This window comes from Colobus angolensis, unplaced genomic scaffold (assembly GCF_000951035.1).
Source record: "Colobus angolensis palliatus isolate OR3802 unplaced genomic scaffold, Cang.pa_1.0 Scaffold543, whole genome shotgun sequence".
NCBI lineage: Eukaryota > Metazoa > Chordata > Mammalia > Primates > Cercopithecidae > Colobus > Colobus angolensis.
In genome coordinates, this window is record NW_012118966.1 from 1,202,201 (window position 1) to 1,228,653 (window position 26,453).

The window sequence follows — 26,453 nt, forward strand, 5'->3', positions numbered from 1 at the left end:
CAGGATGGTCTTGATCTCCTGACCTCGTGATCCGCCCGTCTCGGCCTCCCAAAGTGCTGGGATTACAGGCTTGAGCCACCGCGCCCGGCCGAGAGTGTTCCTTTAAATAAGTTCAACTTCATATGTTCACATCACATCCATAATGACACAATAGTAAATAGACATTAACAAAGACTAATTAATGGTAATTTTTAAAGATAAATAGAAAAATGTGTATTTACAAAGGGTAAATATTGTCATATCCAAATGTTGCAGGTAGGTACCAGCCCTTTATAAAGATCAGTAATATGATCACAGATCATTTGTAAATGTAAAGAAGAAGAAATAGCAAATTATGTAAAACCAACCTAAGTTTACCTTGGAAGAAATGAGTGAAACAGATGATTAAATAATTTTAGCTGTTGTTAGGAGAAAATTAAAAACTTTTCAATGTTAACACTATTTTATTTTGCTTTTCACGACCATGACTACATCAGAAGATATAACTTTGCAACACATACACACACACACACAAATTTTAAAGGCTCTGCTAAGAAATGACATGGGGTGATGCAGGGCAGGGGCGCCTGGTTCCAGGTACAACGAGTAAATACATTCAATCTTCTCTCTCCTAAATGCATGGGGCAACCATTTGAGGACTTTGCAAAGGAGTAGAAGGCAGATTACAATGGAATACCAGAATTTAAAGAAGCAGCAAACAGGTGATGAATTTACCTTTTCTTTTATTCTGTTACTGCCTGCCCTGAAGACAACATTATTTGAAACCTCAAGATGGGTGTCTGCACTGATGGAGAGAACTCCAGGTAAACCTTCTAATTCTAGCTCAAGTAAAGAGAAAGGGAATGTTTTAACACTCAGAGGGAATATGAAAACATCTCATCTTTTTTTTTTTTCTATCTATTCTTTTATGCCCCAACCCTTAAGCCATCCCATAGCAGTGGTAATAAAGGCTCCAATGGGAACTCACAGAAGCTAGTATTTTTTGGAAGGGAAATCTCCAGTTGGTAGAGCTATGATACTAAGACGGTAAGGTGAAAGTAGTTTAGTAGTTTTTTTCTTCCTCTTTCTACCCTCCTCTTGCTTGCTTGGCTAGAGAAGTGTGCAACTCCTGAAATACACAGCATCCCTGGGTAACTAAAGCCCCAAATGGAAATCCCTAGGGAAACAAAGTATCAGAGAGATGGCAAAGAGGGAGGAGCTCAAGGAAGTCCCCCTATAAAATTATTTATGAACTTCTGGGTTCACTCTTGAGCTGCAAATGTATAGATTGATTCTAATCAGAATACCAAAGTTTCTAAGAACTGTACTAATAGTACATAGCTCACATAAAAGACCACCAATTGGGAGGTACACAGGCAGGACAGATCTGAAAAGTACTGTAAAGGCTTTGAAAACTGGAACCACAGCCCACAGAAATGAGGTTGGAACTTGTGGCCTGAACCTAATTAGACCAATTGCATGCTAAAACAAAAGTATCTACATTTTTCCATAGAATTTAAACAAGAACCAGAGTCTCACAATAGTCAAAAGATCAAAAATACAATCCAAAATAATGTGTCATATGAAGAACCAGGACTATCTCAATTCACACGGGAAAAGACAACATAACCCAAGCTTAAGACAACACACATTTATTATTTCAATTTCTAAGGGTCAACCAGTTTTTCTTCATTATAATGGGTAGCACATTTCCACACAATAGCTTACCTCATATACAATATATCATTTTCTAACTCAAGATTTCTCTTTTTTAATTCTTCCAATTCTTTTTCTGACTCCAAAGCTCGTACTCCCAAAACTTGATCAACAGTCATGCCAGTTGTTTTTAGTTTCCTCTGCAAAGTAAGTTTCTCTTTATCAGCTCTGTGGAATTTAACACAGAATCATGAAATATACCATTCAGTGTTTGGCTTTTCAATTGCGTACTCATTACTAAACCCATATACAATAATTTTATCATCCTGTATTTGTCATAAGATAATTTATAACAAGATCACAGGAAAATCCATCCATAATGGCTACAATATATTTAAAACGCATCTTAAAGAAAATAAAAAGTAAATCATAGACAATAAATGATCACTTAAACTAGATCATTTCTCATATTATCAACTACGATAAAGCTATATAATTTCCAGGTCACTAAAGGATTTTACACATAATTGGTTTTATAATGATATTTAAACTCACTTGGCAAAAAGATCCTTCAAAGTATTCAACTGCTTTGTTAAAGTAAAGACTTCCCCCTCTTTCTCTTTTAACTTGTTTCGAATTCCTTCTATTTTGGCTTGCCATTTTTTACCTTCTTCCCACCTAATTAATTCTTCTTTAGCATTCTGTAACAATAATGAAGGAGGTATGAAAATTACCAGTATTATTTTAAATTTTCTTTAAGATTTATCAATTATAATTAACCTAGAAAAACTGTAAACTACTATTTCCTAGAGAATATGTAAATATGTTCTTTCTGACATACAGGTTGAGCATCCCTTATGAAATGCTTGGAACCAGCAGTGTTCTGGAATTTGGAATTTTTTTTTTTTTTTTTTAGATTTTTGGAATATTTGCATATACATAATGAGATATCTTAGGGATGGGTCCCAAGTCCAAACACAAAATTCACTTATGTTTCATATACACCTTCTACATATAGCTTGGAGGTAGTATCATACAATATTTTTAATAATTTTGTACGTGAAACAAAGTTTTGACTGCGTTTTGACTGTGACTCATCATATGAGGTCATGTAAGAATTTTCCACTTGTGGCATAATACTGGTGCTCAAAAAATTTTGTATCTTGGAGCATTTCAGAAGTTTGGACTAGAGATGTTCAACCTGTGTAACTCCTAGAATCTTCAGGCATGCCAAGCCATTAGGAAAACTGCTCTTTAGGCTAACTGCACTTTATTCTATCACAAGACAAACAAAATTCTGGGAGACAGTTCTGACTAATGCCAATACCCTTCAGGAGTCTTTAAATGAAGATTCTAATACAATCATGACTAGAGTAAGCTTCTAACAAGAATCCTACGTACAAATGACCGACCTCATCTATTACCCCATGACAACTTCCTAGCATCAGAGCCCCTTCAAGTCTTCAATGTACATTACTTCAGTCATTTGACAGATACTTATTTAGTGCTAACCATGTGCCAAGTACTACTCTAGAGGCACTAGGAATAGAACAAATGAATAAAATCAGATAAAAAACTGTATGTTCAGGAATCTTACTATCTAGTTTATGCTAGTGGCTAGGTAGATTGGGGAGAAGGGAGCAAACTATACAGATAACAAAAAAAGAAACAAATCTAAATCTATTCTGTAGTTAAGTTAGCTAGTTTTAAGTGCTAAAAAGAAGAAGAAGAAGAAAAAAGAAATGGAAGGGAATTAGGGCATATCAGGGGTGGGTGTCATGGTTTATTGTAACTATGATAAAGGAGCCAAAGAAAGCCTATCCAATGCAGAATAGTCTCATGCACTGAACAACTTTCAAATGTTTTACTGGATATTAATACAGTAAAAAATTCTGCTTACACTGGTCTGAGCTAAGAATTTATCTCCAATGAACACATTAACACTAAATAATTTTTTAATGGTTTTATTATACACTAAGATTATAGACATTGTTTTGCTGAGAACTGCACCAACAATTTGTTTACCATTTTGGAAATCAAATTACAAATGGCAATACCATCATGATCCATGAGTTGCCAATAGAACACATTTGTGTCAGTCTGCATTTGTAGCTTTGAATTCACGTTAATGAAGATGCAAGCACATGACTAGTTCATTATATTTTCCAATGGAGTCATGTCAAAGCTTTTACATGTTGAAATATGAATATTCCTTTTATGTTCCCCCTATATATTTCATTTAGAACATTCATAATGACATTTTTGAAATTATGTAAGTAGGTAGAGTTTGTGTTAACTATGAATTTCAATTATAATAATAAAGGGGAAATTATGAAACATTATATTTTTTATTAAAGAGAGTGATGAATCTGAAAGGGTTGAGAACCATGGTTTAAAGTCAAATTCCTGGTGTGACGGCTCATGTTTGTAATCCCAGCACTTTGGGAGGCCGAGGCAGGAAGATCGTTTGAGCCCAGAGTTCAAAGACAAGCCAGGGCAACATAGTAAGACACCATCTCAAAAAATTTTTAAAAAATATGAAATAAAGCCAAATTCTCACTAAGATTAGTTGTTCTATCAAAATGACCTTCTCAAATACTGGAGAACTATATTCTCCAATTCTCTTCTCTAATACTAATCAATTTTTTACCTTATTTAATTCAGCTAATAAGTGCCCTTTAAAAAATGTAAACACCTCAGGTTGGGTGTGGTGGTTCATGCCTGCAATCCAGCACTTTGGGGGGCCAAGGTGGGCAGATCACCTGCGGTCAGGAGTTTGAGACTAACCCAGCCAAGATAGTGAAATCCCATCTTTACTAAAAATTCAAAAATTAGCCAGTTGTGGTGACAGGCACCTGTAATCCCAGCTACTTGGGAAGCTGACGCAGAAGAAGCGGTTGAACCCGGGAGGCAGAGGTTGCAGTGAGCTGAGATTGCACCATCGCACTCCAGCCTGGGTGACAAGAGTAAAACTCCGTCTCAAAAAAAAAAAAAAAAAAGTAAAAACTTCACTAAGTGGTTGATAGTTATTAATTTCATTTTTTCTTAAAGATGTACAAGAATTTTTCTGTACTCCCAGAAATGTAAATACTAGTGGGGGACATAAGATATGTAATTAAATAATCCTGCAGCATACAGTACTTTGTTGGGTTTGGACAATTCCATCCCACCTGGCATTACCTGCTAAATTAAAATTAAGAGAATCAAGACTGAAAAAATAATTGAAAAATAATAAGAAAAACAATGAAGGTGAATGGTACCATGGGTATTGTGGTGTTATTACATACAGGCTTTTGTCCATGGTTCCTGGCTTGTAACTCTCATAGCCCTTGTCATCGTCTTTAGTTATAATATTGAGTGTATTAGACCTCTGGAGCAGACCTCAGAAAAGTCTCTCTGACCTTCTCCTGTCCTCCTTTCACCTGCCCTAAGGCAGGACTGTAAACTTCCCCTGCCTTTCTGACTGTGGGTCTTAAAACCTAATACCAGGGGGTCCTGCCCCATACGCTAGGAGAAGAAATACTGATGTCAGGAAACTTCCCTAAAAACCCAAGAGGACTGGGTTCAAAGAGGTTCTGAAGAACTGAACATGTGGAAGTTTCTAGAGGAAGGTGGCACCCCAGAAGGGCATGGAAGTTCCACACCCCTTCCCCCATATTTCTTCTCACACATCTCTTAACCTGTATCCTTTTTAATAACCATTATTATAAACTGGTAAACGTAAGTAAATGTTTCCCTGAGTTCTGAGAGTGACTCCAGGAAATTAATCAAACCCAAAGCTGGAGGCCGGGGTTGTGGGGACTCCGGAAGTCTTGGAGGCCAGGACTTGTGACTTGATCTGAAGCAAGATCTCTATGAGATCTGACACTATCTCCAGATGGATGGTGAATTGAATTGGATGACACCCAGTTGGCGTCTGCTGCAAAACCAACTGCTTGCTTGCTGATGTGGAGAAATCTCCACATATCCTGGGGGTCACAGAAGTTTTTTGCATTGATTGTTGTGATGGTTTGAGGGCAAGATAAACATATGGTTTGAGAACTTTTTCCAAGATAGGTATGTTCTAGACTGAATGACAAGAGGGAAGAAGACGGGATGATAGGAGAGTAGTTCTCTTTTCATGTTTTCTGTACCAAAAGCTTCATATGCATAGATTTCAGAATAATATTATTATAACATTTAAAAATTTATATTCATTCAACAAATACTGAGCATCTACTATGTGCTAGGTGCTGGGAATACAATAATAAATAAAATAGGCAAAGTTCCTGCCACCAAAGCTTATGGTCTAATTAAAAAAAAAGAAAAAGATGAACATACAGACAAGCACATGTCTAGTACGTTAAGACAGTCATAAATGCTAAGAAGAATGAAATGCAAGGCACAGGTGTGGGTTTTGTTATATAGGTAGACTACAAATGCTGTTTACAGAGAAAAAGGTACTAAAATTTCCAAACAATATGAAAGCATTTCTTGAGTATAAATTAGAAATGCCCAAGCACTATAGAACCCCAAAAAAATATTCTCACTAGATTCCTGAATACCAATTTTAACATTGGGCATAGACCCCTGTGTTCTCTTTCTAGTTAGTAATAAAATCTTACACTGCTATGGACGTGATGGCTTACAAAAGACTTCCGCATATCTTATCATTTTATGTAAAATAATCCTAAGAAACTGGCAATACAGATAGTATTATTCCCACTTTAAGGAAGAATAAACTGAATAAATAAACTGAAAAAATTGAAGCACAGAAGAGTCCAGGCAAAGCCACAAGGCTCCTAAAGCATTCTGATAGGAATCAGGTTAGAAACTGGTATAGAAACATACCAGTTAGGAATAAACATACCACTTTCTAACCTATCCCCATTTAAGGATAAGAATAGGCCTATCCCAATTAGGAAGTTAGCAAAGATGGAAATCCAAAAGAGTAAGGACAGTTTGATCTTACAGTTTTCACCAGCAAAGCTTCTGACAGCAAGCATGTTGTGATTCCATGCAAATAGTGTCATCAGAATTACACTGACATCAATGATTTTTCATAGAAAATTTTTGGAGCATACTCTTTTAAGAAATTTGAATTCCATTACCTATTTTCTATTCAATGCCTTTAAAGACAGAATTTTCTTTTCCATTTTCATGTCATTGAAATTATTTTGTAGATATTAAATATTTTCTGGGTAAATTTTATAATAAAAATTTTTCCTAACCATAGCTCCTCCATACTGATTTTCTTCAAGGGTAAATATTACTGCTAACATCAACATTTCCCAGTTCACTTTTGATATTTTGAATGTTACCAACAAGTTATCTCCAATTTATTGTCCATAACACATTTAATTACATACATTTTAGCCAATTTTAGTTTTTTTGGGGGTTGATCATTTCAATTAGTAATCTTTATTACAAAACAGTTTACTATGAACTATAAAATTTTAAGCAATTTCTCCCACAGTATTAATCTATGAGCAGATTGGTTACTGATTATTACCGCAAATACTGAATATATTCCAAATCACTTTGCTTTCTGAAAAAGCAGCCTAGTCTCCTGAAGGATAAAAAGAACCTATTTGAGTCAAAGTGTGGGTCTTAAAATGCCTATCTTTCTGTCCCAAAAGTCAAAAGCACCAACTTGTGTAAATGATTACTTTGGAGAGAAATGATACACAGTTGAATATGTAAGGTGTGAAGGAACTTTAGAGGTACTCTAATGTCAGAAAGATAAATGGAATTGATGTAGTAATTTCCAAGTAAGAGTTACATTACAGGTATCTCCTCAAGTAGACTGTAAATTCCTACAGAATGGAAACTAACTTTAGACTTTTCTATGCTATCCAATACTACTTATAGTCCTCAAAATTAATACAGAATTAATACAGCCAGGTTCTCAAATTAAGGTAGTATATTAACTGTTAATCAACTATGTATTTAACTTACTCTCACTACCTTAAGCATATTAGTCAGCATGTTTGTTCACATACCTTTTCTTTCACAGGTTTTAGGTCTACTTCATCCACCTTTCCTTCTACCTGGCTCTCTAGTTTTTTAATTTTCCTTTGGAGTTCTTCAATTAGACTTTGTTTATTATCTATCAGGGGTTTGCCCTAAAAAATAAAATAGATCTTTATATTTTTAAAAATAAATATAAAACAAAATAGACAGTAAATATTTCAATTACATAATAGAAACTTTCTGAAGCTATCACTGACCATACTTTCTAAATGACACTTTTAATACATAAGATAATCCGGTAGCTGCTTCTGCATTTTAATAAAATATGCTAATATGCTACTTTAGAACTATAAACATAATAGAAGTCACTGAAGAAATTAATTACATTAATCAAAATGATTTGAAAGTCAGTTTTAACAAATATCAATGATAAAATTATAAAGTAGAAATAAACTACTGCCTCTATATTGTAAATCAGATGTTATTAGAGTTAAATATAAAATTACCTGTAACCCACTGGTTAGTCTTTTAATTTGCCTTTTCAGTTCATCATTCTCTTGATCAATTTCATCTTTCTCTCTAAGTATTTTATTATAGGCTTTTTGTTTTTTTTGCAGTTCATTATTTAAGTCATTCAAATTATCAGTTAGTGAGTTTTCTCTGTTTTTACTTGTTTTAAGTGCTTCTTTCAATTTTAAAAGATTTTCATTTAAATCTTCAACTTGTGTCTAATAAGAGAAAAAGAAAGGTATTATTCATGAGTCTTCATCAACTATCAATGATAACAGGAACATAAAACAGAAAATATGCCATTATAAAAAAATTTCAGTCTGAATTTTTAAGTACACAAGGGAAAAAAATAACAAACTACATATATTTTTCCATATTCATGTCAAATCTACTTTGAAAAAAGTCGACCTTGAGAAAAAATAAATAAAACTAGTATAAAGCAATTCATCTTCAACAAACACCCACAAACAAAATTTTATCAAATATGCACATTTCATTTTGGCTGAATTAATTAAATAAGTATGTAACAGTATATATGGCAATGTTTTAAACACTATGAAGCATAAGAGTAGTATAGAACAAATCTCTGACTTGAAGTAATTTCTAACCTACTTTATAAAGATAAGACATAAAAGGGTAACTCACAATACTAGACAATATGTATGCCATCAGAAAGGAGTTCCTAGCTGTCCTATGGTGAGAATGATGGGGACACACTGTATGTTTCCACCTGTAAGATATTCTGGAAAAGGTGAAACTACGGAGACAGTGAAAAGATCACTGGTTGCCAGGGATTTGGTGAGGTGCAGAGGGAGGAATGAAGAAGAGAAGCACAGAAGATTTTTAGGGCAGTGAAAATACCCTGTATAATACTATAATGATGGATACATATCATTATACATTTATCTAAACACACAGAGTGTAAAACACCAAGAACTAAAACAGAGGTAAACTTGGACTTTGGGTGATCATGATGTATCACTATAAGTTCATCAATTGTAACAAATGTACCACTCTCCCAGCAGGAGATATATGGGAAATCTCTGTACCTTCCTCTCAATTTTGCTGTGAACCTAAAATTGCTCTAAAAAAATTAAGTCTTAATAAAAATCCTAAGTAAAATATTTCTTCAATTTAATTTCATTATAAAGAGTAGTTCATAATGGTCTATCCTTTCCTAATCCCCAAGATGATAATCAGTAAATGAATATCATAAAGAGACTTATTGTTGAAAAATGCATGTGTGTCTATGTCTATCCACCAACAGTATATTAAAATTCCCTATTCATCAGCAAAATTACTATGTATCATAGTGAATTATCTTCCAATAGGAATTATCAGAAATTTTGTTACATTAACATGTGTTGATGTTCACCTTTAGCTCTCTAGTATGTCGATCAACGATTTGTTGAACATTGAGATGGGCCTCTTTTTGAGAAGTTGCAGAAATAATACGCTCTTCAGCAGCTGCTGTCATTTCTGCCCGAAGTTCTAAAAGTGCTCGACTAAGTGCCTAAAAATTACAAAATAAAAAATGTAATTTTTAAAGGAAAACTGTCATTTTATATGAACAATACATGATACAAAAAATAAACAAGCTTTATTACTCCCTATTTTCCTAAAATACTATGAGTTTAATGGAACATATTTCACAAATTAACAACTTTTTCAAATAAATCTTTTGTAATTACACTCAATTCTTTCCACATTGAATGTGAACGTTCAAAATTGTAATAATGATTTTGAGAACTCAGCATTAAATCAAGCTATTACAAAAATCAGATATGTTTGGTTTTCAAATATCCAAGTTTAGAAATTTATATTACTCACTTAGTACATCCTTCCATATGAAATTAATTGAATTTAGGTAGACAACAAAAGAGTAGGAAAGGCTTAAAGTTTACCCATAAATTTCATGAATTAGCACAGAAAAACACCAGCACCTTCTAAAACAATTTAAATAGATCAAATCTGAGATAAATTTAAAACCTAATAAATCAGAATACACTGACCAACTCCTTCCCACAGAACCATCTCTATGACCCCCTTTTTTCATCTCTCCTTTTTGTCATTATAATACTTCCCTCAATCCCTCAAATTGTTCGCAATTGTTCATTTGTTAAAAAGAGCCTTAGTAGCAAAAAATCCCAGTAGGAAAAAAGAAAATACAATGTAAGGTATATTATATGTATATTTTTGTAAGGTACATTAAGATTTTTTCCTCATTTCATATAGATAATTCAAAAATCAGATTGACAGCATAAAAAGATAAATTGGACTACATTTGCCCTCAAAAACAGCATTTAATAAGGCCATTTAACAGAATTGTCTAAAAGACCTTGTTTAACAACATAAGATAAAGCTCATACTTTTTATTACAACACAGAGATTTATACTACCATCTTTTATAAATTTACAAATCTTCTCTAAAAGCAATCTACCACACATTTTTCCTAAATGTTGATAATTTTCTGTTGTTACTTACTTTCTGTTGTTTCTCTTTCAAGGCTAATTGGCTTTTTAGCCGTTCTACTAGATTTCTCATTGTAGTTGTTGGAGCTCTTGAATTTGCTTCTTTTTGAGCCTGAAGTTCAGATTTTAAACACTGTGACTCCTTTTGTGACTGGTCCAGAAGATACCTTAAATCTTCTACTTCTGCTTTTACTTTTTTCACTTCATCTTCATGGTTTTCTTGGAGCCTGATGTAAATAAACATATGTGTGTGTGTGTTTTCTTTTTTTTTTAATTTTTAATTTTTTTGAGACCCAGTCTCACTCTGTTGCCCAGGCTGGAGTGCACATGAGCAATCTGGGCTCACTGCAGCCTCCACCTCCCAGATTCAAGTGATTTTTTTGCCTCAGGCTCCTGAGTAGCTGGGACTACAGGCGTGCACCATCAGGCCCAGCAAATTTTTGTATTTTTAGCAGAGATGGGGTTTCACCATGTTGGCCAGGCCAGTTTGAACGTATGACCTCAGGTGATAAGCCTGCCTCAGCACCCCAAACTGCTGGGATTACAGGCATGAGCCACTGCACCTGGCCAAACACATGTAATTAATAGAGTGGTTGCTGCAATTAATTAATTAATACAAATTGATTAATACAAATTTGATTAATACAAATTTCACACAGGGCAAATGTTCAGTCCTAACTAACTATCCTAACTATCACACAGGGCAAATGTTCAGTCCTAACTATCCTTACAATCTAAATCTTGATGCAGGCACCCCAATCCAAAGAAGAATAATTCTTTATTTCACTTAACTACTCTTAAACTTAACAACACGTTTTTCTTCTAGTTTCTAATATTTTTGGCAAGAATCCTATCAAGTTATTTTGTGACTCTAGTCAAATAATATAGAGAATGAACAAAAGGGCATTTTAGATACTATGGCTCTTGTAAAATGTGACTGCTTCCTCTATATGATAGTTTCCTAACCACACTACTAGTAACATTTTTGAGTGGATAATTCTTTGTTGTTGGTGGGGCTGCCTTGTGCATGATAGGATGATTAGTAGCATCTTTTGATTCTACCCACTAGATATCTACCCACCTAGCCATGACAATCAAAAATGTCTGCAGACATCGTCAAATGTCCCCAAGAGCTACAACTGTGAAAAATTCATCCTCTATATTTGAGAAATACTGCCCTATATTGACATATTGAAAAGACTAATATAAATTTTCACAGCAATCACATGTATTACTAATTTGTTTATGGTTCAAATTCACTAGCACTGTATCTGTAACTATATATAGGGAAGTGGATAGTATCAAAAGATTTAGTTAATTCAATTAATCTTATTGCTCATTCAGCATTAAGTCTGTTAAACTGAATTAATATATTGTTGTGCATATGGACACTGCATCCGTACTGAGATTCTGACCAATAAGAGGGCAATAGCATTAACACATGAACAAATGTTATTCTTTGAGGCTTCTTGCTTTTGGCAAAACTTAAGTCTAACTTTAAAGAGTCATCATCAAATTGTGAAAATATCAGGTTTTACTTAAGAAATCACACAGATCCATAATTTCCTAATATACATCAAAATAGGCACACAGAGAACACAAGTACAATTTTGGGCTACAATGACATGGTAAGGTAGACAACAATAACTTCAAGTATTTCATGTGGAAAAAAAATTATGTAAGGTATTTCAAAAGATTATGATTTTCTACACCCACAAACTGGATGCAAAAGCACAAGTCATTTTATACTCCAAAACATGACAGAAATTTACTAGACCAAAAATAACATCACATGTACAAAATTTAATAGAGTGAGGAAAAGAGACTGAAAATACACATATGCTGTTGCCAAATTTCCTTCTTTTAGAAAGTAATTTCTTAACAGTGGCAGCTCCTTAGCAAAGCAAAAATAGTGTTAATTCTGTCAGAGGCATTTGAATAAATGTGTAAAGAATCAAAGGCTCTAACAGGGGCTTGAGAGCTGAAATGGAATTATAAGTCAAGTAGTTCAACTTTCTCATGTTTTCTCAGATAATAAAATTTAGGCCCATAGAGATAACACTACAATGATTAGAAACTTCGTAACTACAAACCTATTTTGAGCTTAAAATCTATGTTCTGATAAATTGGTTGAACAATGTTTAGAATCTCTATTATATGCCAGACACTCTTATAAGTGTGTAAATAAAAGTTTTTTATCTGTATGTTATTTGACAGTTTTCAAATTACTTTCATACATGGTATAATTTGACCTTCATATAATCACCCTGAAAGGGCCAGGGTAAGTACTGCTATTTACATTTTAAAGATGATGAGGCCGGGTGCAGTGGCTCAGGCCTGTAATCCCAGCACTTTGGGAGGCCAAAGTGGGCGGATCACTTGAACTCACGAGTTCGAGACCAGCCTGGGCAACATGGAGAAACCCTGTCTCTACAAAAATACAAAAAACTACCCAGGTGTGCTGGCACCTGCCTATACTGCCAGCTACTCTGGAGGCTGAGGTGGGAAGATGGCTTGAGCCCAGAAGGTCAAGGTTGCCATGAGCCGAGATTATGCCACTACACTCCAGCCTAGGCAATAGAGCCAGACCTTTCTCAAAAATAAATAAATAAATAAAACAATAAAAAATAAATAAATAAATAAGATGAAACTGAGGCTCGAATAAGGTAAAAATGAAATTCTGGAAAAGAATTTGTATTGGCTTTTCAGTCAGACTGACTAGTTTCAAATTACAGCTTTCCCATCTACTCCCAGGCATGCTATTAAGCATTCCTGAGGCCATATCCTCTCTATAAAATAGGGAAAATGATAACATATGTAATCAGTAGTCCTGAGGATAAAAATGAGACAATATACTTAAAAGTCTTAGAACAGTGCCTAGCATAGCAAACACTTATGTTTATCTTCATTATATCATTATTACCATTTGCCTATTTTTACAATACATTTTGAAGACTTACTGTAATTTGATATTTTCAAATTCTTTTACTTTTAATTCAGTGATTTCTCTTTGTCTCTCTAAATCTTGTGACACTTTCTTTAGTTTGATCAAGAGTGAGGAGAGAGAGTCATCTTGTTCTGCTACTGTCCTCTCCATCTCAGCCAGACGAATAAAATGCTTGTTGGTAGGAACTGGAGTAGGAGATTGTTTCATTAAATCCTATAAAATATGAATATATTAGCAATAGGCATGCATAATTCAATGCCATACTTATTCTATATTTTTAAATTGGTTCCTCATATGATCAAAATATAATATCTAATCTAAAATTTAATGATTTAATAGATAATGAAGGCTTAAAGAAGACAGGAAATACAGACCTTATTCTTTGTATTTACAATAGCTAGCAAAGTGTCTACATGTAGCAGGAGATCAATAAATGTTGACTGAATTAATGAAGTAAGGCTCAAATATGCTAAGGTTATACATTAAAAGATGAAATACACATCATTTCATACATATGGAACAGAATGGTCAAAAGAGGCAAATATGAGCTGAATTCTGGAAGTCAGATATAGGTAAACTTATAGTGAATAGAATTTGAAAAGAAAGGCAGGTAGGTTCATAGAAGATTGAGTATATAGCTAAGGAGTATAAATATAATTTTGTGAACAGTGATGAGCTACAGGAGGAAGAATGATCAGAGCTATGTTTTCAGAAGATTATTTTGGCAACAAAAAGGGTAACTTCTCTTCCAAAAAAGGAGAAGAGAACTGAATTTTAATTTACTTGGTCTAAAAATCAATAAAGAATGGAACAAAGTTCTTAGAATCTTACCCAAGCTGTTTGTTTGAATTTATTTAGTGAACTATCAGCCTGTAGTTCTAATTTGTGATGAAGAATATGAAGGTCTTCCTCATGTTTCTTCACAATTTCTCTTTGCTCCTGTTTTAAAGAAAATCAAAACTATATCTTAAATTGTGATTAAAATAAATTCACATTTTGAAGACCTTATATATTTTCTCTTTAATCTTCTAAAATTCCTTCGAGATGAGGAAGAAACAGTATCTCCATATATGTATGTATTTAGACCAGTATACATGTTCCCTCACACAATGTTCAAGTTGACAGGCCCAGCCTCAGTTCATAATTTATTCTGAACATTAGAATAACACGTATCTATCATCTTTTAACTTATTTCTAGAAAAAATTAAATGTCAGCTTTCCCCCACAAAGTTCTAACAAATCTGATTTCTACTGATTACCAGTGTGATATATTTCATTCCACCCTATTGCCTCAATCCTCACCTATAAACTAAATTAAAATATTTTTCAAAATCATGTTATTTCACCATGATAGCTACTCCTGGTTTATTTAGTCAGTGTGTAAGAGAGATACATTTACACAAACTGCCAGTTTTACTGATAGAGGTGTAATCCAATCACATGCAAGTCACAATTCTTAAATAGAATCATTTGAAAGCAAGAAAATAACTACCACTTTAAGGTAAAATAATATTTAGCATTTGCTTAAAAAAACTAATACATGAAACAGTATAACTCATAATATAATAAAATACCTCTCTGGCTTTTTCTAGAAGATGTTGATACTTCTTTAATACTTCTTCTTTTTGATTTAACCTTGCTTGCATGTTTGCAATGGTTTGATGAGCAATTTTCAAAGTGTGGTGAGATTTTGGTTCCATTTCTTTTCTCCCTAGCTCAGCTATGAGCTTTTCTCTTTCTGCAGTGGCAGGCAATCGAAGCCTCAGTTCATTGATTACTTTGTCTCTTGACAGTATATTTTGTTCTGCTAACCTTAAAGCAGATTCTTTCTCTTTCAGCTTCTGCAATGATTAAATCACAATAGATCATTAAAGTATCTTTTTTCCTTTAAAATGCTTCATCTGAATTTTAGATTAGTTATTAGCAAAAAAAAAAAAATTCACTTTATTTTTCACATCATATGTACAATAGTCATTTGATATTTAATAAGGTTAAACTAATTCTAATTGACAACAGTTATTTGCATGCTTATTTATAAGAATATTACATATGTTAGAAACTTCATTGTTATGATGAAAATAAAATTTAATTCAGGTACTTTATCAAGATTATTACAGTTCAGAACTATAAAAGTGTGGTGGTACTAGATTTAGGAAGAATATGTAATAAATTATTTCTTTTATTTTGGTCCATTGACTAGCTGAGCATTAGAAGACTAATCTATAAGTCACTTAAGTACAAAACTGGAATTTTAGTGGCCCAAGTCAATAAATTACTATTATAAAATCTGCAGCTTATTAAAACAAAAGAGAAAAAATCAGAAACATTTTTACTCTTCAAGAGGATTAAGGTGGGTATTTTAAATTAAGTAATTCAATGGCAATTCACATAAATGACAAATCTTACAATTACTGAAGATCTAAGTTTTACTTAAACATGTGCAGTTTTACTTGAAAAACTCCTTTATATATATTTTTAAATGTATTTGTGGTTAATACATTTAGATGAAAACTAAAATGAAAATCATATTCAGTTTACATTATTTTCTGAATAATTTAATGAAGATAACAAATTTGATCACCTACTAATCAAATTCAAGAACTAGGTTAAAAGAGAAAGCAATTTCTAATTTATCTTCAGCCCTTTAACCATGCATAAAAGGGAATGAACTGAAAACTGATTCATAGATTATATAACATGCACTTCAAAGTAAAACCAAAAAAATAAGAATAAAGAGATCATATAAAGGAAGACAATATATTGCTCATAGAGCTACAATTAAATGCTTTTCGTTTCCTTTCATATTCAATGTACCTAAAGGTAACAAGTAGTAATTAAATAAATAGTGAATTCAAATTAACTATATCTACTGTTCATTATCAGCTATTAGAAACATTATAGGAGAATAGAAAAACAGTGAAATTAGCAAGAGATTCATCATTCTATGCATTGTCCTCATAAAGAAATATTATTTAGAAAGCCCCCCAAACATACTGAATAATACCAAATAATAATCAAAATGCAAACTCTTCTAATTACCTCTTCTAGTGATCTGCAAGTTGCCCGTGTTTCTAGGATTATTCGAATATTCTCCTTAATTTTTCTTAGAGCCATCTCAAGTTGATTTGGAAGAGGCAAACTAGGGTCAGGGATTGATCCTGTAGCTTCTTCAAACTATTAACAAATAGCATGTTTTTTAAAAAAGCAGTGGCAGCATTGAGAGTAACTATTAATTTTTAACAGTTGTATGACAAAACATAGATTAAATCACTCATATTTTAAATAGACAATATATCAATTAAAATTACATCTGATACAGGAATTATTTCTGTGAGCTAATCCTCTAGTCTATGCTACAGAGTAGCAAACAAGATTCATCATTCATACCTTTTGTGCCGCATTTAGTATTTCATTTTGCTGACGGTCAAAAATGTCTAGTTGACGTTCCAGGTCAACTTCTCTTTGATCCCAGGCCATTTGTCTTTCTTCATGAAACTAAAAAAAAAGACAATTTATGTCAGACACAAACACAAAGACACCAGGCACATAACAGGCATTTTATATATATTTTCTTATCTAATCCTCACAACACACTGAAGAAACTGTAATTATTTTCCTTTTGTGGAAAAAAATACAAACTCAGAGAGGTGAAGTAACTTGTGTAAGATCACAGAGAAAGGCAGATGTGAAGTAAGGACTTCAATCTCTCCATCCATCCATCCATGCATCCAGCTATGCAAAAGATATTTAATGATATATATCATGTGCCAAGTATCATTCTAGGCAGTGCAAATATAGCAGTAAACAAAACCAAATCCCTGTCACCATGGAACTTACATTCTGGTGAAGGGAAGACAGTCAATAATAAAAAAGTAAGTAGGTAATATGTCAGAAGGTTATAAGCGCTATGGAGAAAAATTAAGTTAATTAATCTCTATTTAGGGAATCTTGATAGTAGGATTTACTGTTGTATATTAGGTGGCTGGTGAAGGACACACTGATAAGGTAAGACATTTAAGCTAAGACTTGCGGGCACTGAAAGTGTAAATACCAAAGGTATCTAGGCTAAGAACAATTTAAGCAGAAGGAACAATCTCTGAGACAGTCATATGTTTGATGAATTTCATCTGTCTCTGAAGCATACACTTTATTCTATAACAAGCTGCCTTCTTACTCTATCAGTGAGAGCCAGTAGAAACGTGGAACTGTGAAAAGTCAAATAACTAATACCAAAATAAAAATTAACTTACCAAATGAGGTTGCTTATGTATCGCTCTTTTTAAGATTAAGACATAAAAACTAAAGATTAAGTCATAAAAACTAAATAAATGAATTTTTAGAATAGTTTAGAAAATAAAAAACAAATTATTACATAATCAATTAGTAATGGAAGGTGCACTTAATTAGAAGAATAACATAGTCACTAGTGCAATATTCTTGCTTAAAATCTTAGGAAAAAACCAAAATAAATATAAAATAAAACCTTGTTCTGCTGCACAATTTCTTCTTCAAGACTGCTGATTGTACGTTCATATTCAGAAATTATATTATTCAAATATTTTATTTCTTCCTTATCCTTGACTAATTCTCGATTTAGTTTAAGTTCTTGAAGACGAAGTTCTTCCATTTTCATATGCCAGTTGATTACCTAAGATTTAAAATTTATATATACAAATGTAAATGCTATGTCAACAAATAACATTCCTCCATTGATGATAATGATTTTAATTGAAAGTAATGGGCATTCTAAAATAAAATAAGACACAATGTTATCTTTTCTCAAGTTACCTGACAAAATTTTATTTAGGATTTCCATAGACATTTCTACAAATATGTGGGATTTTACAATAAAAATCTTCAAATTATGTTGGAATGGATATCACTAATATTCACTTTCTTCTGTTGTATGTTTATTGAACACTGACTATAAGCAGGTCATTGAAACTTTGATATCACTTTCAAAAACAGAAATCCTAAATGTTTCTAGCCTAGTGAATAGGATGTAGTTGAAAGATAATTACTTTTCATTTAATTCTTTCTAAATGAAGATAAAACCATATTAAAAATAAATGTGGGCTCACTAATTGTAGATCAAAGATAATTATGAACAGTAGAAATCAACTGATAACTACTACAATGTTGAAGAATAATTAGCGTTTAATTAATAGAAATTTTTCTATAGTATTTAAAATTCTTTGCTATTATACAACCTGAACATTCCCACTAAAATCTTTGGTTAGAAAAGCCTAATTTTATTTTTACAAATAATAGACATTCAAACAGCCAACACTGCTAAGTTGTAAAATCTAAATTAATGAATCATAATTGGAATTTAATTGTATCTTACACATTTTTCATATAGGCACATATTAAGAAATTATCACGGAACTCTTTGAAGATAATGAATTTAAAATTGGCTGGGCACGGTGGCTCATGACTGTAATCTCAGCACTTTGAGCGACCAAAGCAGGAGGATTACTTGAAGCCAGGAGTTCAAGGCCAGCCTGGGTGACAAAGTGAGACCCTGTCTCTACAAAAAAATTTTAAAATTTTAAAAAATTAGGTAGGTATGGTGTGGTGCCCTGTTCTCCCAGCTACAACTACTCAGGAGGCTGAGGCTGGAGAATCAGTTGAGTCCAGGAGTTCCAGCTATGTTTGCAACACTACATTCCAGCCTGGGAAACTGATCAAGACCCTGTCTCTTAAAAAAAAAAATCAAGTTTAAACATTTACCTTTTGGGCTCCTTTGGTATCCTTTAAAGTGCTTATTAACTCTTCCAGGCCCTTTAATTTCAATTCCAACTCCAATGTTTTGTTCTCCATATTTCTATGTTCTTGTTGAGAATTTTTCATTTCTTGCATTATCTTAAGTTTGTCATTTTGTAGCTGAATCATTGTTTTAGAGAACTTTTCCTGTTGTGCCAAGGGTAAAGCTCCACTAAACTGTCGTCGTAGAGACTGAATTGTTTGGCGCAGATGTTTTGCTCTGTTTCTCCCCTCCAAACGAGCATAATAGAGAGCCTGTTCTTTTTCATCAAGTTTCTGCTCTAAGCGCAAATTGTAGGCCTCCGTCTTCTGCAGTTTAGATGTAATTGACTCCAACTTACCAAGAGCAGTAGCCTCACTAAGTTGAAGAGAGACATTATGTTGGTGCAACTTGGCAATCAATGCCTTTTCATCAGACTGTGCCTAATATTAAAAAAATATATATATTTGTAGTAAGTTTCAAATTTTTCCAATGAAGGTTATCACAGATTTAAAAATCACAATTTACTAAATAAAGTTTTAACACTGTGGCACACGAGATCTACAAAAATGTAACTTTGCTTTAATATGAATAATTACCAAAGAATTGTAAAAGAAAAAACCTAGAATAAACAAACTTAAAATCCAAATGTAACTGAGTAACAGTGGGTATGTTACTGGGTTTGTTTTTTTTTTTTGAGACGGAGTCTCGCTCTGTCACCCAGACTGGAGTGCAATGGCACGATTTCAGCTCACTGCAACTTCCGCCTCCTAATATTCTTTTTCTCTTCCAGGACCCAACCCACATGGCATTTAGGGTTTTTTTTTTTTTTTTTTGAGACGGAGTCTCGCTCTGTAGCCCAGGCTGGAGTGCAGTGGCGCGATCTCGGCTCACTGCAAGCTCCACCTCCCGGGTTCACGCCATTCTCCTGCCTCAGCCTCCTGGGCAGCTGAGATTACAGGCATGTGCCACCATGCATGGTGAATTTTTGTATTTTTATATTTTTAGTAGGGACACGGTTTCACCATATTTGTCAGGCTGGTCTCAAACTCCTGACCTCATGATCTGCCTGACTCGGCCTCCCAGAGTGCTGGGATTACAGGTGTGAGCCATCGTGCCTGGCTGCTACTGTTTTTTTAACTTCCATTGCAAATAACATAATACTGATTCAGACAAAGTGTACGTTTTTATAATTCCCAACATATATAATGTAAGAATACGTGAAAAATTACATATAAATACAAGAGAAAATATTGTTATTAAAGATGTACTAATAACTTCCTAGTACTCTTTCTCAGCGTCCTAATTTTGATCAGCAGCGTAATTCATCTATAGGCATTTAAATGCTGTACTGGATTACTGAACAATATTTCAAATTACAGAGTTTTCTAATCAGGTTACAACTAACAAGAATAACAGCCTCTGGTTGCTATATCTTTTGATTAAAAACGTAACACTGGCCAAGCATGGTGGCTCACACCTGTAATCCTAGCGTTTTGGGAAGCCAAGGTGGGTAGATCTTTTCAGTCTAGGAGTTCGAGACCACCCTAGGCAACATAATGAAACCCTGTCTCTACAAAAAACACGAAAAAAAATTAGTCAGGTGTGGTGGCACGTGCCTGTAGTCCCAGCTGTCCAAGAGGCTGAGGTGGGAGGATCACCTGAGCCCGGGTGGCGAAGGCTGCAGTGAGCCTTGAATGTGCCACTGCATTCCACCCTGGGTGACAGAATGAGACCCTATCTCAAAGTAAACAAAAAGTGTAACATATCGCTCCCAACATCTAACGTAAATTTAGAAAAAAAAGGTGGATTCTATATAGAAGAGCCAATATTGCACATACCTGATAGTCTAGCAGTTGCATTCTGAGGGACTCTACTTCCTTTTCCCTAGATTGTTGTTGTACATTCAAAATTTCAACTTGCCTTCTGGCAATATCAGAAATCTCTCTCAGTCTAGGAAATGATAAGGTACTTCAGAAACAATTAAGTACACTTTCTAAATAAATGCCAAAATTCAAAATTTCTAGACCCAAAAAGGTCTAGAAAATTTTTGATTTCCAAAAAGCCATTCATTTTCAGCATCTGTCTCTTCTTTTTATGAAACACTGAAACAGGATTTCCTAAACTGTTTCACGAAACATAATTCCATGAGAGGTTATCATGTTTGCTATATAAAAAAAAAAAAAAAAAAACTTCATTCCCCACATCCCTCCTCCCCCTTGAATATTCCTGACATATATTCAGTACTCTCAGAGGTTCTATCATGTATAGCTATCTCAAATCATACTTACTATATATAGCATTTTCCAAATGTATATAGCCAAAGAAGTTCTGTTCCCATACGTTTTTCCATAAAACATTAATTGTCATAATTTGGAATATGCTAGGATAAGGTATTTAGTACATTTATCTAATACCATCACACAGTTAAGAATACAGAATGTAAAATTTCTAGGATCCTTAGATGGATTAATATATGTTTTGATTTATTTTAATCTACAAGTTATCAGAAATGTGAAAAGAAACAAAACATGCATTTAATAACATTACAAAAAAAAAAAAAAGATAGCCTAATGGCAATAAGTCCTTCAAATTCCCTTATGAATACTGTGATAAGCTAATACAGGCAAAGCAAAATGTAAAGTTTCTTTGCTTTGGGTTAGAATAATTTTAGTTCAGTGTTACAGATAAGGTCGGTTTCCTTATACTGATCACAGGCTCTCATTGCCAGTTTCATGATTAACAAAATATGATTAAAATTAACTATTATAAGTTTGTTTATATCAAAAGAGGTCCATGAGAAGAAAGGATTAATTTTTTCAAAAAATGGTCTTTCATAGTGAAAAAGATGTCAAAAACCGATATTCCCAAGAGAACTATCAAGGCTCCAAAGGAATGGTTATATTTTTATAAGCAGACCATAAAACATTTTTACTATTTATGCTTGACAGATAACTAAGTGCTCCTTACACTTTTCTACTGAAATATCACCTTATTACAAAAGAGAATGAAAATACAGCATATAGCTGGCACACAGCATTTTTTTTTTTTTTTGATAGAGTCTTGCTCTGTCACTAGACTGGAGTACAGTGGCGCAATCTTGACTCACTGCAACCTCCACCTCCTGGGATCAAGTGATCCTCCTGCCTCTGCCTCCCCAGCAGCTGCAGCTACAGGTGCACGTCACCACGCCTGGCCAGCACACAGTATTTATTCCTTATATATATTTTGTGTTCTAAACTAGCTTGGCATATTTCTTTAGGTAAAATGAAAACAAAAATATAACCTCAAAGTTAAGTACAATTGTACAAGTCAATATATGTTTAATACTTTGCACAGTGACTAGTACATAGTAGATGCCTGATAAATGTAAACTAAATCAAAATCTGAATTTTTAATTATATTCTTACAGCAACCTTATGAAACAGGTAGAAGAGGCACTATTACTTCCTTATTAAAATGAAGAAACTTAAGTTTAAATGCAATAAATAACCATTCCTCCTCCATCACCCCTTCCCCAAAAAATCCATATGTGGAGGAACTGGACCCTCCTACAGTAATATGCCTGAACTCTAAACAATGTAAATCTAGAGAGGTCACTTCCTCTTTAACAACATTATTCTCATCAATACTGTTATTTAACCCTGTTAAAACCAATCTTAATATTACTTAATCCTGTTCTTATAAAAAGAAATCAGTATCAATTACTACTAAGAATTGTATACTTGCAATCAAGTTTTTTAAAGACAAATTAAAGAAAATACATCTAGTCAAACGACTAAAATGTTTACATACACTTACTTTGACACTTCAACTTTTAGTTCCATTTCATTCTTCTCCAATTCTAGAATCCGTTGCCTATCAGCATCACTTACTGCCTTGCTCACACTACCAGCTAATTCATCTCTTAACATTTGTTCCACCTTCTGTGCATCCAAATTGATTTTGGTAAGCTAAGGAAATGTAACAAAAAATGTTCAGATACATCAATTTTTGGTGAGGTTTTTTTGTAATTTAGCTTTTAAAGTACTGCAACCCTCTTTACTTGGCCTTAGTCCACATATATGAGTGTGAAGTGTTAAGAACAGACTGAAGGAGGGTAAAAAGATGAAAGAATCAGAAACAAATTATGGAGACTGGTTATATTCCAATCCATCAAAAGTCATTTTTATTAGGCAACTCTTTATCTAATAATATCTGAACTTGCAATATTCTTACTTTGCTTAGAATGCAATCTGCTCACTATATTTTACTTGAATTATATCATCCATAAATAAATCCAAATGAGTTAATAAAATCTTACTCATATAGATTTAGTGACATAGTTAAAACAAAAATGATATAAATGCTTTGAAAATATATTAAATCTCAAGGTAAGCAAACACAGTAAAAGTTGTGTTTAATCATAAATTGTTAAATACTTGCACACTATATTTACTGCCATGCAGTTTAATGATTCTGACTACATCAAAAATATATAAAACCTCCAATTAGAATGTAAAGTCCCTGAAAGTAGAGATTATTGTCTATTTTGTTTCTTGCTATACTCCCAGTCCTAACACAGGGTCTGACATGTAACAGGCAATGCATAAATATTTGTTAAATGAAGGGATGGTGGTGAAAGGCAATTCCATTGTTTAGTAAATAACATTTCATACGTTAAATTCAATAATATAACATTGGTGAAAAACAAGAACTTATAGAAATATCTGCTTTCGTTTTAAACAATTCAGATTTAAATCTTTTACTTATTTATTACACGAAACATAGGCACTATATTAATAAGCTATTTCAGAGATACAAAGAAACCTCTTAACAATAATACAATGTCTACCAAGACTAATTCTTTATTCTCTAATTGTACGATAAAACTGATAATATCAAACCTCAGCAAATTTGGTTTCCAATTCAAAATTACGTTCCTCCATTTGCTTTAATGAACTCCGTAAGTGTTCATACATTTTTTGACAATGTTCAGCCCGCTGCCTTTCATTTAATTCCTTCATTTCCAGCATAGTTATTTTTTTCGAAATGGAAACAATGTCACTGTTGGTTATTGATTTCTTTGCCTTATCCATGCTAGATTCATTACCTATATGCAATAATACTTAAGTCAATCTCATGTTTATATTAAAATTACCTCAGATATTTTAGATGTTGTATGTCAGAAAGCATTATAGTTCCATGGAAAGCACATCAACTTTCTGAATTCTATCAGACTTGGATTCTAATCTTAGCTCTGTTACTTCCTGCCTGTGTGATGCCTATACCAATGTACCATTTAATCTCTGTGGAACTTAATGTTCTTCATAAGTCAAATGATTAATAAAAAAAAAAAAAAACCTACTCCTCACAGAATTGTGGAACTAACAATATAAAGGACTTAGTGCAGAAGTGTCACATATAAGAAATTTTAAAAATGGCAAGTAAACATTTTACTGAAAGGAAATAAACTGTATGAGAAGTAGTGCAGTAAAGCAATGTGACTTTGTGAATATAAGTGCAATGACTTGATTTTTAAAGTCTCACAGAGCCAAGCTGAAAAGTAAAATCTGAAGCCATATGATGGATATATTTTACAAAATATAATCTTGTCTAATCATGAGTATTATTTGGTCTTTGTACAGACCTAATACCAAATATTTTACATTCTTTTATCACTTGTTACGCCTTAATCTTATATATGTGGTTATGTAGCTTTTCTTTGGACATAAAAGTCTGTGGCTAAATGGAAAGAGAACTAAGAGCCTCAATCTACCATAAAAAGGCATCGCATAGGAGTGTCATTCGTTACTTAGTTATTTTTTGATGAGGGGAAGAAAACATACTTTGCTTTGTAAACACGGTGTAGAAAAAAAACAAAATTTAGTATTTTGCTTTTCAGCAACTTAAAACTGATGTGTTTAGGGTGGCCAATTATTTAAAGGAGCTAAGCAGCAACTCACTTTGTAAACAGCTTTTTACAATACCAATAATGCCCTCTCCTATTTTTCCAGCTTCATAAGTTCAAGTTTTATAAGAGTTTTCTCAAAGTAATATACATTTCCTGAAAAAATAAAATTGGTCTCTACCTCAGTTTTAAAAAGTACTTCATTATGTTCTGTATTTATCTTTAAAATTTATTATTTTAGAATAGCTGTTGCAAGCAGTAATCAAGTAACCAACAATCATGGATCACTAACAGGTGCTAAAAAGTATTAGTAAATCAGTTCATTATGGAATAAAGACTCACTCATTCAAGTAACCTTAGGCACCATATAAAAAAGTATTGCAATAAATACCAATATATAAAGGAGTCCTCCTCCATTCTGTATTGTGCTAAACTCTGATGAGAAGAGCAAGGGCTGAAGCAGATTAGCCATCTTGTATGTTCTTTGGTTTGGAGCATTCTTAAAGAGAGGATAAAGCACAACAGCCCAACACTAACAAATTCCTAGATGAAAAAAAGCTAATGATGTGACATTTTTAAACTAAGATATAAGGTCAATAGGGAATAGGGAAACACTCTTAAAACTTTGGTGATATAAATCCAAATATGGAAGAGATTAAGATACATAAACATTAAAGAATTTCTGTAGGGAATTCAGCATTTATTAAAAATAAAGATGATAAAATACAAAGAACCTACTAAAATTGTATGCAATACTCTCTTATGTCTTCATTTAAATGGTGTCTTCTTCCAAGTAAATAGTACCTAAAAGTCAATTCATATTTAATCTCTTATTGAGCTAAACATTACATTTCTAAAAGTAGCTTATCTAAGATTTCCCAATGTTAGGCTGCTCTAAACCAAGTATGTCATTACCAATTTAAGAGAACAGCTCTATTTAGTAATAAAAACCTTGAATAGCTCTAAGGTCTAGGAAACAAATAAATGAAAGTACATTATCAAAAGCAGCAAATTTATTTGAAAATTATGAAGCACAATATATGAGATAACATTATGAAAATCTTAGAAACTAGGATAACTATTTGAAAATTAATATGGAAAACTCTAACGAGAGCCACAAAGACTTCAATACCTTTTGAGACAGTAATATCTCTGTTAGATATACATGAAAATGTTCACTGTGGCACTATAACAGCAAAGATATAGAAAGCTAGTGATTTAATTACTCAAACACAGTAGGATATTGCATAACTATTTACAAGTATGATTACAAGTATGATGAATAAAACAATTTTTTATTT

At 33.0% G+C, this 26,453-nt stretch overlaps 1 protein-coding gene across 1 annotated transcript in view; it reads right to left on the minus strand.

Moving 5' to 3' along the window:
• The window catches only part of CEP290 (centrosomal protein 290kDa), a 94,570-nt gene that overhangs the window by 21,627 nt on the left and 46,490 nt on the right, over positions 1 to 26,453 (minus strand). The window contains exons 28-43 of the mRNA XM_011961265.1: positions 24,149 to 24,354; positions 23,064 to 23,215; positions 21,104 to 21,215; positions 19,250 to 19,705; positions 18,000 to 18,164; positions 16,904 to 17,011; positions 16,556 to 16,690; positions 15,091 to 15,357; positions 14,348 to 14,455; positions 13,530 to 13,729; positions 10,583 to 10,796; positions 9,473 to 9,610; positions 8,094 to 8,315; positions 7,617 to 7,739; positions 2,191 to 2,336; positions 1,708 to 1,863 (exon numbers count right to left, since the gene is read on the minus strand). Coding sequence (XP_011816655.1) covers positions 1,708 to 1,863; positions 2,191 to 2,336; positions 7,617 to 7,739; positions 8,094 to 8,315; positions 9,473 to 9,610; positions 10,583 to 10,796; positions 13,530 to 13,729; positions 14,348 to 14,455; positions 15,091 to 15,357; positions 16,556 to 16,690; positions 16,904 to 17,011; positions 18,000 to 18,164; positions 19,250 to 19,705; positions 21,104 to 21,215; positions 23,064 to 23,215; positions 24,149 to 24,354 — 2,908 coding nt within the window. The remainder of the gene's footprint in view (positions 1 to 1,707; positions 1,864 to 2,190; positions 2,337 to 7,616; positions 7,740 to 8,093; positions 8,316 to 9,472; positions 9,611 to 10,582; positions 10,797 to 13,529; positions 13,730 to 14,347; positions 14,456 to 15,090; positions 15,358 to 16,555; positions 16,691 to 16,903; positions 17,012 to 17,999; positions 18,165 to 19,249; positions 19,706 to 21,103; positions 21,216 to 23,063; positions 23,216 to 24,148; positions 24,355 to 26,453) is intronic.